General features: G+C 43.3%; 1 protein-coding gene across 1 annotated transcript; it reads right to left on the bottom strand.

Annotated features, from left to right (window-relative positions):
• Nucleotides 1-396: 396 nt before the first annotated feature.
• On the bottom strand, nucleotides 397-8,799 carry LOC136429631 (uncharacterized). The gene is made up of 2 exons (XM_066419550.1): nucleotides 8,570-8,799; nucleotides 397-797 (listed from the first exon to the last, which is right to left on the bottom strand). The coding sequence occupies exons 1-2, from the start codon at nucleotides 8,701-8,703 to the stop codon at nucleotides 515-517; spliced, it is 417 nt and encodes a 138-aa protein (XP_066275647.1). The 5' UTR covers nucleotides 8,704-8,799; the 3' UTR covers nucleotides 397-514.
• Nucleotides 8,800-13,812: the final 5,013 nt, after the last annotated feature.

Consider the following 13,812-nt stretch of genomic DNA (forward strand, 5'->3'; position numbering starts at 1 on the left):
AAAGGTCTCTAACGATGTTTAGTTGCCCGGCGACACGGAATTTTAACTTCTCAAAATAGATGTGTCCTGTGCTTAACGAGTGCTATTTGTGAACAGTACATTACAGGTCCCATATCAGTGCGAGGTTGTGGATATATGATTACTACGTATACTCAACACATCTAACAATCTCGTTCAACGAGATACATATACTGAGGAAGGTGAAAATATAGAATTCCATACACAAGTAGTATCCTCCATCTCTTTGTTATTCAGTGCTCCACTCATGATCAGATGAGGTGTGATCTTAGTTGTCGATAATTCAACACTTCCGGAGGACGCTATACTCAGTATAAGATTAGTGCGGAAAAAGGGAATATTTCTATATGACATATGACTAGTTTATTGGCTGAAACCTTTTTGCAGCCAAGAGGCCGAATGGCATTGGTTTAGGACGATGGAATTTTACTCTCTTTGGCATTGGAAGGGAATGTTGAATCATCGCTACAACAGTTCTGGCTCATTGTCGGAAGATTTAATCTTCGTCTTCGGCGCTGAGGGCCTCGCTCGCGTCGGGGTCGATTCCTCCCAGAAGAAAGCGTAGCCAGGCAACGCGGGCGCGCTCGTTCAGGTCGCCGTGTCGGTCGTTCAGCAGCGTCACATCCGTCATACCGGTCCGTCTGACCTTCGACCCGGAAGCGAAGGGGCCGCCATGTTGGACGGGGCTGTAGATCTGACGCAGCACGTCGTAGAGCCGGCGAAGGTTGTCCGGCGTTTCTTGGGCTCGGGGCTGGTACAGGACGTCAAAGTTTGGAAATCTAAAAGTGAAACAAACAAAAAGCGACAATGACTGTTAGTGTTACAAATGTACTTCCGAATGGACGTACATTGATTAGATTCACTTCAGCCCTTAAAGGAAAGCTACACAAAAAAATTGAAAATCCTTCTATACTATGCTTAATATATTCCAAAGTCAAATTCTTACTTCAAGTTGTTTCACATAAGTCCGTCATAGTTCTGGGATTTTCCACAGTTTGCAACTTATGCCGTGCTGACGCCTTCTCACCTGATAATTGAATTACATGACGTCAGTGTTTCAAATTTTTCACCTGATGATTGTATTATATGACGTCAGTATTCTAAAATTCAACCATCAGGTGGAAAATTTGAAACACTGACGTCATATAATTCAATTATCAGGCGAGAAGGCGTCAGCACGGCAGAAGTTGCAAACTGTGGAAAATCCCAGAACTATGACGGACTTATGTGAAACAACTTGAAGCAAGAATTTGACTTGATTTTCAATTTTTTGTGTAGCTTTCCTTTAAAGTCATAGCTAAGTGTATTAAGTCTTAAACAGAAATTTGACAAAACGTTCCTATAACTGACCCGTATTCATGTCCGTGGATGCAGTGGGTTTTATACTTGGAGATTTGCTCCTAAAATCCAGTACTCATCCCGCCCTTCTAACGTTGTAAGCGCCGGCTGTGCAGGTTGGCCTATTCTGATTAGCCCATTACACATCAGATCACGGGCGATTGGCAAAGGAAGTCTCGTTGAGACGGACAACCGCAAGTACGCACGCCCTCCGACCAACCAGGGGGTGTCCCCGTCGGAGAGATCTCCCGTCGTTATTTGTGAGCGCTAAGTTACACATATTTCTCTGTTCTTGATCTAGCCAAAGGTACTTTTAGCTTAAGGCTGTGCTCCCTTGTTACTACATTAAAGACAAGAACTTCTAAACTGAAGCTCAACGCAACAAACACTCTCCACCCGGTTGTCAGGCCAGCAACCGCAGACAAGCGGATGTCACAATCGTACCTTTATTCCTTCTAAAAGCACGATTCCATCCGATTACCGGGAATCAGAGATAACGTTTGACGTACACGAAGAGATCAAAATCTAACTCCTCTGCACATTCACACGACCTACTTTGCGCCCGCAGCAGGAGGCCAAACGGAAACAGTTCTTACGTTGGTGCCATCGAAATAATCCTTACATACACAGTTGCCATGGTAACTTACGTCACACACCGAGCAAACGAAAGGTCGACACCTTTTGAATATGTGCACTTTTCTAAGAAGATGATCCTCCGTAAGTACTTTGATTCGCTTTAAGATCCTCTACTTCCCTAGCCACCTTCTTTTGTTATCTAAGAAAGTGGAGCAAACCGATTTTACCTATTTTAGCTATATTCATTTTTAATCCACAATTAAATAAAAATTAGGTCAAAACCAAACCCAGCTTGAATCTTTACAACGCGTTAATGCTAGAGTTTTAGGGCTTCTCTTAAGATAGTTCTCAGCCACAAGGTTGTAACTTTACTATTCAAGAAAACGTGTCGGGGTCCACGTCTTCCCCAAATGCACAAATTAGGTAGTCCAGCAAAATGCAAATAGGAGTGTTGAACATCAGACAGGTCCTGTTGTGTCTTCAGCATGCACAACCAAAATGCACAACCACACCCAAATCCACCACAGTTTCAGCCTCGCTAACATTCACAGAAGAAAAACTACGGCCTTTTCCAGCAATGTGACGCACTACTTCATATCCGAACTACAATACTGTGTTCTGCGACCTTAAGGGAAGGGGTGGAGTAACCAGTGGGCGTTACGTTTTGGCGTACTTGCTCGCCTGGTGGTACAGGTGGGTGTTAAATCACCGGATGTAACCTTCAGGTACGGGCCAAGCACTCAGGGGGCACGTGTAAGGCGTGCTCGCTGACATATGTCTTTTCCCTGTAGGTTAACACTGCCGCTATGACTGCCACTAGCACTGCCGCTTAAGGACCACAATGCTGGGAGTTCAAATCCGAGCACACCCATTGGACCATGAGAGGATAGCAAAGTATCTTTAGCCGGCTTCACGTTCAACCGGATGTTGCTTTTTAAGAGAGCAAGAAATCAAACTATATGCACAAGATATCTGGAGAATTGATTCAATTCAAACGTGAATAAACACTCACATGCCTAAACACACACACACGCGCGCGCACGCACGCACGCACACACATACGCACGCACACACACACACACACACACACACACACACACACACACACACACACACGCACGCAGACAGACGCTGTCACCAGTTACCATCTTGTTGGCGTCTCTATATCCATATTGATTCAAACTCCGCTAGGTCTTTATCGATTTTTTTTTTCGAACTGCATCACGTACAATTATTAATTCGTGCTATTTCCACCTCACTAAACGGCCGGAAATGGCATTTTAATGATCCCAGAGTCGATTTGCCACCAGGGGCTAAAGTGTTGCCACAAAGGCGGGGCAATACCGTTCCTGTCTCCCGGAAAGTCTTAGTCACAGCCGGGTCTTTAAAACTGCTTTCTTCCGTCGTGAAAGTGCATTCTTTACATAAATAGATGCTAAAACCATCAATCTTCACCTTTGCGGTTGATTCCGAATGCTGCATTTAAAGGGCTGTGGGTTATCTTTTAAAGTTATAATGTGTATCAAAAGGCCTTAATCGCTTCATAGCCGGAAAGCCGGGGCCCGTCCTAAGCTGATATACGTGAAAAAAAAGAAGCTTTACGGTCGACGTCAAAAGGTGTTCGAGTGCTTAATTCTAGGCCGAAGCAAAGGGGTCAGAATCAAATCTCATTATCTCAGAAAATGTACTAAATATAAGATTTTCCAGATTCCTGTCTCCAATTGGCTATGGTTGGCAACGATTGTCGAGACAAATCTATTCCGGTTTATGCCGCATCAGATCTTTCAACACAACTTGCATTCTCGTGAAAGGGTTTGGAGAATGTAAGACACTTTGTCGTAAGTACAGACTTCTCTTGACGGTTGTGACCCGCACGGGTCTTTCTACTGCAGCTTTTAGCCTTTTGCGGAGTCACTCTTTGTATACGCATTTTGACATTGTGACCTAGGCCTATTTCGACCAAAAAAACTGAATTCTTTTTCTCAGGCTGTCTGAAAATGCCTTTTGGGGGGCATTGAATAACACGGCGCTGAATAAAACGCTAGTTTAGAGCCTAACAGACCTTTTATTTTTTTGTAGCACAAAGTTAGGAGCGACGAACTGAATAGCAGTTCATCAGAGCCGCAGGCAATGTGATGGCCGCCCATTAGCTTTCGGATGATGACCTTTGAGCACACAATGTTTGCATTTGATTCATGACGTCTTCTAACAAACCCAAGCAGATTGAGAAGACGAAACGACCGCTAATCATACTGCATTACGTTAAGGAATGAACGGGCTATACTCTGCACTGCACTTTGCGGTAATTGGAGGCCAACGTTCTGCCGCTAATGTGAAGGTCTCTCGTTCGATTTGCTCTTTCTTCACATACTTTGGCTGACCTGCAGGGCGAGTTGAAAATGTGTGGTCTTCTTTTTTGATTAAAAATTATTCGTCTAGTAGACGATATGGTGCACGTGTGAAGCAGACCGATAGTATTTGTAGTCAATAGACAACTGTGAGTTATTGAAGAACAAACATAGTGGTGGGATGTAGAGAAAAGTTGGATCATAATAGTTTATCCGGAGATATCCAGGACGTGGAGTCCCCTGGTATAAACCCAGTCATTAATCTAATTTCATTTTAACGTTTAATTTGTCTTTCAGCTGGCAAGCTGACAATGCTTTCCAAGTAGCCAATTCCTATTGCCGATTGACACGTGAGGTTTCATAGCGCTGATGCGTTTTGGGACCACCTCATGTTAGTACGATTGCCCATTGCTTTCATCGGTGCTAGTGGCAAGTTCTCTAACGTGATTTAATGGCTGTTCGGTGACTTGGTTGTCCCACAGGCGATTGATCACAATTAGCCTCTCCAAATTAGGTCGCCAAACCCTGTTACGAATCTGTGGAGAGTTTTCTATCACGTCTTGCTGAAGGTTCGTAGTAAGTTTTTCTTGTCGTTCATAAAGAGAGACTCAATGGGCATTATAGCTGATATCAGTGGTATTGGGTTGGATGTAGAATGATGGAGTAAGAAGAGAATTACCAAGAGCAATGGAGGACAGGGAGGACCGGAGGAGGAGGGTGATGTTCATCCATGACACTCTCACGACAAGATGATGAAGACGAGAGTAAGAAAATACTTTTTCTCAAAGATCAGCCTGTAGGTGATGGTGATTGAGATAAATTGGGGACAGCGTAGAAACAAACTTATCTGGCGTATGAAAGGAAGGATTATCCTTCGGTTTGGACAGAATTATCTGGCTCTTTAGCTCACATCATCCACGGGGCGATCTGTTTGATAACGCCTGGTAGCTGTCCAGATATAGGACAGGATCAGCTACAGCGGTCGGTGTGACGAAGGATTGCATAACGTAGCATTCATTTCCCCATGAGTCCCCCTGTTGGTCTGGTAGTCTGATTGACGAAACGCTAATGTCATTGGCGACAAGATGAAAAAAAAAAACTACTGAAGCTTAATTCAGTCTATATGCTGCGAGAAAATAAGACCATTGCGCGAATAGATTGACTACTTTCTGAATGGACATTCATGTGTTATTCAGATTTCACTGCAGAAACATCAGCGCGGCAAAGCGTAAGTGCTCACAGAGCTGTGCTAATGTCCAGACACTTTGATCCGAACAGGTTCTAATGGACTAGCCAGATTATGTACGCTTCATGTTGGGGAAGCTTAAAGTAATTAGGAGGCTGGGTTTCGTAGTGCTTCCTAGCTTTGTTCCGGTCCCCCACGTCGCACGCATCTTGCGCCTTAAGTGGCATCCGTCCAGACTGAAGAAAGTCTTTCTAAGAGTGAAAAGCAATTATAAGATTTGGTATGCTCACAGAGCCTTTCTGAAAACATCAAAGGATGAACCAAACGGTGATCGTGGATATGTCAGCATACATTTAAAAGAGATTTTGCGAGGCGTTTTCTGTAATTTTCTTGCACGATAAGTAGGGGAATATTCTTGAAAGGGATGGCACTAACGCGAGGCTTTTGGGTGACGTACGTAATCGGCATTATAAGCGGCGGTGATGTCTGTCTGCGGCTTTGTGCAACAGCTGACTAAGGAAGAAAATCAGTTTACAGAATAAAAGGATGAAGCACGTATTTGATCATTCTGCTTGACGAGATCCTCTTTCTCTAGGTGCTATCGTCGCCGGCACCGAATCTACGTTATATTGAAATCAATCGTACCGGATCAAATGCCATAACATACTGGACAGATTCCTTAATCTATGTCCAACGGTAAGCAATTGCAAGAACGCGTACTACAGCGTTTTTTTTTTACCATCACTGCACGAAATGGCCTCGTATCCCGGCGTATACGTACAGGGATTCCGATAAAGTTAACGGATACGCTAAATCCGCACCGGGATATGGAATATTTCCGGAGGAATCCCTGTACGTATACGCCGGGATACGAGGCCATTTCGTGCAGTGCATGGTCCACTTTTCTCACATTTAATCACACAGAGCCCTCCGACCCTCTACCGAAGTTTTTCCGGTTGCATGCTGCTTCCAGATTGGACCCTGAGATATGGCGAAGAGTTTATCAGGTGCGATGCCTTATCTAGGTGACTGTGTCGCAGCAGCTGGTAGATAAGGCCCATAAGCCTCGTGTTACCGCGTTGGTCGTTCATAAATGGCTGCTGTGCTGTGCTAAGCGAAACGAACAATCGAATATCAGCCAATCCCTAACGGCTTTTTAACGGCCGCTCAGCGGCAGGGTTGCTGCGGAGGTGATACGTCAATTTGCCTCGGAGCGAGTTCTTGGAAACCCTGTGAAACGCCAGACGTGGGCGGTCCACGTGTCTTATCATGAGACATATCGTAAACTGTTGCTTTGTTCCCTTCACAGACAAAAGTCTAATTTTTAATAAGCATTCATTTCTAAGGCTTTAAACAACAACGAGGTATAAAACCCCTTTAAGTCAAGCGATTTTAGTCAGTAAGAGGGTGATTGACATAACCAAGGGCATGAAAAATTGATGATGAAAAAGTATATTTCCCTTTTTTTTAAATCAATTCATCAGAGCCTGATGTTGCCATCGATTTACGAAGAAAGGCGGCTCAATTGTTACTGTAGCAGCATCTCTTCACCCTAGGCCAGAAACATCAATGCTCAACACAAGCATGACTTCACTGACGCATTAGGAGAAGCAGGGGTTACGAAGGCTGCTCGGGAAATTCCCTACCCCATTTAAAGGGCGCGGATCTACCATTCTGTAACTAAGCTACATGAGGCGCGGTCTAGCTGTAATCAAAGCTAGCATCCCACCCTATAGACTCTGGCGGACTGCTGGCAGATTCTGATTCATCTCTCTGAATAATTGGCCTTTGATTTGATACATGTGCGGCTACTCTCCAAGCAGAGGAGGGGATCCGGCTGGTTGTTGACGTGTTTTTTAGCGATTTTGTCGGGCTTTCTACTTTGTCATTTTTTCTCTATGGTGGGGATTCTTGAGGCAAAAAATGCATGACAAAGAAGAAAGTCTGACAAAAACGCCCGAAATACGTCAAAAACCAGCTAGAACCCATGTGCGGCCAGTGTTTTACAATTTCTTTTCTTTTATTTTATTCTGCAACAAATTTCCAATTTTCAAGAACGTAATGATAGAATCTACCAAGTACTAAGTAAAGTGAAGCAGTCATCCTCAATTGAGGTGAAGCCTGATGCTTTTTCAAGCAGCTAGTGGTAGTGTAATGTGGCTTCGCCACGGCTCGCGTTTTGGGCCAAACCTAATAATAATCTCTTGTGGTTGGGCTGCAGTGATTTAGATTTTATTCCTCATTTAACCAGGAAGAAAATGTCACAATCGTGGCGACTTTTAATGTAATGGGCAGTTAATTCGCGGAGACGCAGCAAGCACATACCATCACTATCCTGTCTTGTCTTCCTTATAACTTCGAGAAGCGTGAAAAATGTAGCTTTTGGGCTTTCCTGTTGTCATTTCCGCATTAATGCTATCATGCGCTAGAAAGGATATTAAGACATCCACGAGCAGCTTATCATCATCTGGCCGTGATGATCTCATGGATGTTTCTGGTCCCCCCTATCCTTCATCGCACTAGGCCGGTCCTCTAAAGCACACTTCGCGTCTTGACATAGTTATAATAGCAGCTTATGGATTACACCCTTTATTTTATCAATATCCCAGCCTGTGGCTGCAGTCTCAACAAATATATTACATAAGTTTGATCGGCTTGAACAAAAACGTGACGGCAGTAGCTTTTGGCTCGTCCTGTCGTCGGTCCCGTAGTAATGACATTGGACATAGACACAGACATCCGAAATTAGCTTATCCATTGTTTTCTCTGCCGGCTTTCGGCTGCAGTCTCAACAAAGACATACTATCACCACATTCTTTTGTCTTCCTCGTAACTTTCATTGGCTTGAAAAAAACGTGACAGCGGTAACATTTGGCCCTTCCTGTCGGCAATCCCGCAGTGATGACATTAGACAAATATAGACGTAGACATCCACAATCAGCTTACCTATTGCGGCTGCAGTCTCAACAAAGACATACATTCGTCTTTTTCATTACTTTGATTGCCTTTGCAAAACGTCACGGCAGTAGCTTTTGGCTCGTCGTGCCGTCGATTCCATAATAATGACATTGGACATAGACAAAGAAATCCGAAATCAGCTTACCCATTGTTTTCTCTGCCGGCCTGCGGCTGCAGTCTCAAGGCACTCGCTCCTTCCGACTGTCCGACGACCATCACCAGCGCCAGCACCGCCGCGGCGACCGCGCCGACCAGGGAGCAGGGAGAGTAGGCTGCCATCTCGCTTCTGTGTTCTCGTCGTCCTCGTCGCCTCGAACAGTCCTCTGGCCGCACTTGGCCCGTCTTTTAAAGCCGTGATCAGGTGACTCGGAGACCACGATGGGTGCGCGTCTTATCTCCACGGCAGTCACGGATGGTGGGAGGTCCTCCAGACCACGGACGCTGATTGGCGATTGTCTGAGGGCTGAAAGACTCGGCGGACATCTTTCCGGGATTAGGTGTCTGGCCAATGACTCACCCATTCGAGTCTAGCCATGCTGCCATATTAGGACATGAATTAGTGTGCGGGCAATGCAGAATGGACGTCAGAAAAAACGTCACAGACTGCAGACAGTAGTTTTGATCTTTGGGGTTACTAGAAGTCATTCTGTATCATCTAACTATACCGACGTGTATCACTCTTCCAACTTGAGTTGGGTTCTCACCAGCAGAGTATATATTCACAATGTTCAAACTTCACAGTCAGGGGACAGCTATCATATGTGCCAAACATAGTTTTCGTTGTATTACTATGTCATTTTTCAAAGAGAATACAACTGCGAGGGTGACATTCCAAACTGTGCAGATCTCAATCGCAATCTCCGTTTCATGCCTTTACCACGACACAGCCCCCACATCCCAAAGTCCTTCCTGACTGGAGTCACGTAGCATGTGGTGGCATGTACATATCCATTTGTCATCTATTTTAAGAGCCGATGATCCCGTCAGGGCACGCTCGGGAATGTCATCAACCTTTTCCCAAAATGCTCTGATATGTTTACACACCCTTTTACTTGCGGCTGAGAGCACCGAGTGACTGGTGGGGGACCAGCTATTTGGCGGGTCGCTCCATGTATTTCCCAGATCGAGAGAGATTCTATTTAGTTGTTGTTTTTTTTCTTCACTTGTCTATCATATCGTTATTTTGCATGGTGCATAATATTCTAATTATGAAAGCAAGGGTCAAACAAATCCGATTTTAGTCCTGGAGTGGTCGCTCGGCGATTTCCCTTTATGTTTCAGTGACTCTTTTACCCAGGGCGTGCTGATAGCTCCGTCTCCCCAACACACTGCATACGTTACCAGTAGACTACACATTCAGCTTCGGTAGCTCGACCGGCAGCCCATTTGTGACAGATGCATGATCAAATGACTCCACTGTTTTAGATTTACACAAGCCACCCACTATTAGCCTACCAAAACGGATTTAGAATTCAGATTCTGGGAACATTCTCATTCAATATTTTCAGTACAATATATTGGGGGATGCATTGTATAACATGCCGTTAAGCGAGGAATTGTTGTTCAGTTCAGTTCATCAAATACACATGCAGATACTTGAAAATAATTCAGCAGGAATAGTTGACAGCGACTAAGAACGGTCTTCAGAGGTTTACCGTAGAGCTGTTGGTAAATAATGAGAAAAACGTGGGCGTCAATAGTACAGAAGTGTGGGGTTGGTCACATGGCATGACGTTCATGTGTCCCGGGTTTTTCTAATGCTCTCACCCACGCGGCAAGCATTGTTGCTATCTTTTAAGAATAACGGATACATTCCAAGTCTCACTTGGTGGTGCTTGTCATCCATTGACAGATGATGGTATTTTCTTTCAAGATCAAAATGCAATAACTATACAGAGATGGTTAAAATGATATCAAATCTTGATAAATCGTTCAGAATGTAATTTCGTATAAATCCCGTAATGTGCTGTTTCTCTTACTACTACTCGGTAATGGTGTCTACGTGGACTTAGAATGGTGTGAGCGAGGACCTCTGGGTGGCTGTAGTCACCCGCTAGTTCCCTGTGATGATTTTAGGTATAAATCAAGATGAGTGCCATTGATTTTCTAATCATAAAGGAATATATCAACATTAGATGAGCTTTACAATTTTGCTACACGCTTGTCCTTACTGTCGAATAGCAGTACCTAAAAACCGTTGTGGTCTTTGCACGTGGATTATCGTTTCAAACGAAATTACTATTAATTGTCCTCTAACCCATACATGGCCGTTATTGGCTATTGAACTGAACCGTTGGCTATTCTAGTAACATACATATTACGACAATCATTCTATTGTCAGCATTTTCCATTTTGGCCAAGTGTTTAGATAGTCAAACTAAAGGAATTCTACAGCTTAGTCTTTTTTTATTTGCACAACTGGTGAGGAAGAACAGTCATCTACTTAAAACCAATAAAATCGATATATTTGTATTTCTTAATATATTTTTCGGTTATCTCTATCTTTGATTGAGGACCTGGGAAGTACACTAATGCCCCGAAGGTGTTCTGATGAATCAAAGAATGAGGTGGGTGCGAATTGCGTGGGAGCTTGTGAATTTGCGAACGTAAGAAATCCCTGCAATACCGGTTTGATATTATGGGTTTAAATCGTGAAAGTAATGACGAACTATGGACGAATGAGTTGGATTCTGATGAATAAGCTTTGATATGGACAGTTAACGTTTCAAAATGAATGATTGTATGGTTATTTAGATTTAAACTGCAACATGTGTGAAAAAGGCTCCGAATGCTTTATGTCGTATTCGTGGTATAAGCTTTAATATGGGCAGATACCGTTTCAAAAAGAATGAATGTATGATTGTTTAGATTTAAACTGCGACATGTGTAAAAAAAGCTCTGAACATTTTATGTCGTATTCATGGTATGTTGTTTTGCATTGTAACGCATTGTACTTTGACCAATGGAAAAAACAAGGTTTCTTTCGGCTAGCCATAAAAGTTGATAAATATGATACGCAAACCTTGTCGGGTCATGGTGATCTAGAAATGTGTCGGGCCGTTGTTACATAAGAGATGTGTTGCTACGCGACAAAGTTTGCAGTTTTATAACATTTTGTGACACTAATGCGAGAGGTCCATTAAACTAAGTTCCTCGCCTTACCTGGCTTATTCCAAAAGAATCTGAAATCCAGTCTAAATCCTCCAGTTTGTTCGGCCCACCACTTTTACTTTGGAGCAGACATGTAGATTTAGTGCTTTAAATCGCGAAACTTGCCGCGTCAGTAAACCTTTTCACTCGAAAAAGGTGTAATCGAAGAAGAAAAATAATCTTGGAATTTCGGAATATAAGCTGGAAAGTGTTTAGAAGCTGAAATAAAGTGTAGCACAGTGTTTGCTATGTTTTGCATGAATTTTAACAGATGCCTTTTAGTATATATGTTACGTCAATGATACGCTATAATGTTTCATAATAGCCATATCCTGAAGCTACCAACGATGCGGGAGACTACATATGTCAATCTTGTATAGGGGCCGCTTAATCCTACTCGCGAAAAAATCGTTTAGCTTCTATTTGTAAAAGCACAAGTAGCACTTAATTTTCAACTAAGAGGATCTATCAAATGTTTTATGTATTTGCATGTCTGATTTGCAGATAAATAGCTGGCTTTATGTCTGAGTTCCTTTCAAAGACTACATAACATGAATGTGTCCGTCTACATGTGCCTAGTAGTAGTAGTCCACTGTGTTCTGCTGCTGCAGTAGTCTGGACACCCTGCATGCAGCTGCAATCAGTCCTTCTTCAACTCCGGTTCGCCGCAGGCTCCGATGTTGTTGTTTTTCTGACCGCAATGGCCCTAGTCCTCTTTCTTTCAGATCTGCCCTCAGTAGATTCAGTAAGTTTTTGCAATGTCTTCCTTTTCTGGATCGGCGTACATTAGATAAAGTCAAGGCGAAGTCCAAAGCCTGTTGTGCAGGTGTGTCGGTCGGCTTTCTTAGAGTGTGTCCGAACATGGACCACCTTGCGGCAAGTTTCACTTTTTTAAATGACAGCGGGCTTGTGCCTTCCCGAAATTAATTGCGTTAAAGTAACAGGACTTTCAGCGCGAAATGAAAACAACCGCGAACCTTTCTGCCCACCTTTGACTGTAGACCGCGAACACTCCATTTTCTCCATACCGCGAAATAAAAACCACTTAAATGCATTTACAGTATATTTCGTGCTGATTGTGAATCGGTGATGGTCAGGAAGAATAAACGTCCTTGCCATTGAACATGTGACGACGTATATTGGAGAGTATTCTCTGTCTAAAGATAACAACATCAACCGCATAACACCGTCCTAGCCCCGGGTGATAAGTGCAGCCTGCAAGTTAAGTCCTTAGGATACAGCGCACACCACAGCACACCTGCCACATGGCACAGGTCGCTTTTCCTGGATACAGACCGTTTTAAGGCTTTCAATACATTCATCTGTGACACAGTATAAGTAATAGGTATACTAACTCCGAATATTAATGGATTTCGTTATATCCATCCAAATCCAAGTGCGTGTACATGTATCATGGCAACATCGTGCACCTTAAGTATTAGGTATACTAACTCCGAATGTCAATGGATTTCGTTATATCCATCCAAGTCCAAGTGCTTGTACATGTATCATGGCAACGTCTTACTCCTTAAGTTTTATGTATCCTAACTCCGAATGTATAGAAGAAGTATCTGGAGCCAAGTTGACCTATGCAACAAAGTTGCGGGAGGATCTAAGGTCTAAAGTAAGGTATCTCCTAATGTAAATGGTTTTCTGTATATCCATCCACGTCTTAGTATGTGTATAAACGTCTTGCACCTTAACTTTTTAGGTACTCTAAATATTAGGTATACTAACTTCTAACGGCAATCGAGGTGTTGTGTAACACAATCGAGCTACGAGGCTCTTGCATGTATTTGCTGGAAAACGTTCTTGGCTTTGAAACTTTTTCTATAGAAATACTCATACCCGTAAAAATAGGAGCATAGTGCCGCTCACCCGAGATGAATGGCATTGGCAGCATCTACTGAAAAATGCTCTTTGGCTTTGAACTCTTTCAATAAATTTGCACGTATTGCCCAAAGGTCAATATCTCCATTGAGTTACACACGAATTATACGTTAGCAGAGATCACCAGCCTCCGGTGTCGAGTCACGACTTTTGTACAAGTTTCAGTTTCTAATTTCTTCCACCATGTCAACACCCCTGTAGAGGGTGATTATTAAAGTTCTTCTTCCAACATTTCAATCATGCTTCATTTAAGTCATGGTTCATTCTAACCATGGCTCTTTGGCTTGTGGGTGCAGACATTAGTCTGGCACTCATACAAATTCGGTAGCTAAAAAGTGTCGGTAGCTT

The sequence above is a fragment of the Branchiostoma lanceolatum genome, chromosome 3 (genome assembly GCF_035083965.1).
Source record: "Branchiostoma lanceolatum isolate klBraLanc5 chromosome 3, klBraLanc5.hap2, whole genome shotgun sequence".
NCBI lineage: Eukaryota > Metazoa > Chordata > Leptocardii > Amphioxiformes > Branchiostomatidae > Branchiostoma > Branchiostoma lanceolatum.

What these genes read in the sequence shown, in the direction of transcription:
- LOC136429631 (XM_066419550.1), bottom strand. Translation starts at nt 8,703, where the DNA reads ATGGCAGCCTACTCTCCCTGCTCCCTGGTCGGCGCGGTCGCCGCGGCG. An exon ending in GCCGGCAGAGAAAACAATGG is followed by an intron (nt 798 to 8,569) that starts GTAAGCTGATTT and finishes TTTCACTTTTAG; the next exon opens with ATTTCCAAACTTTGACGTCC.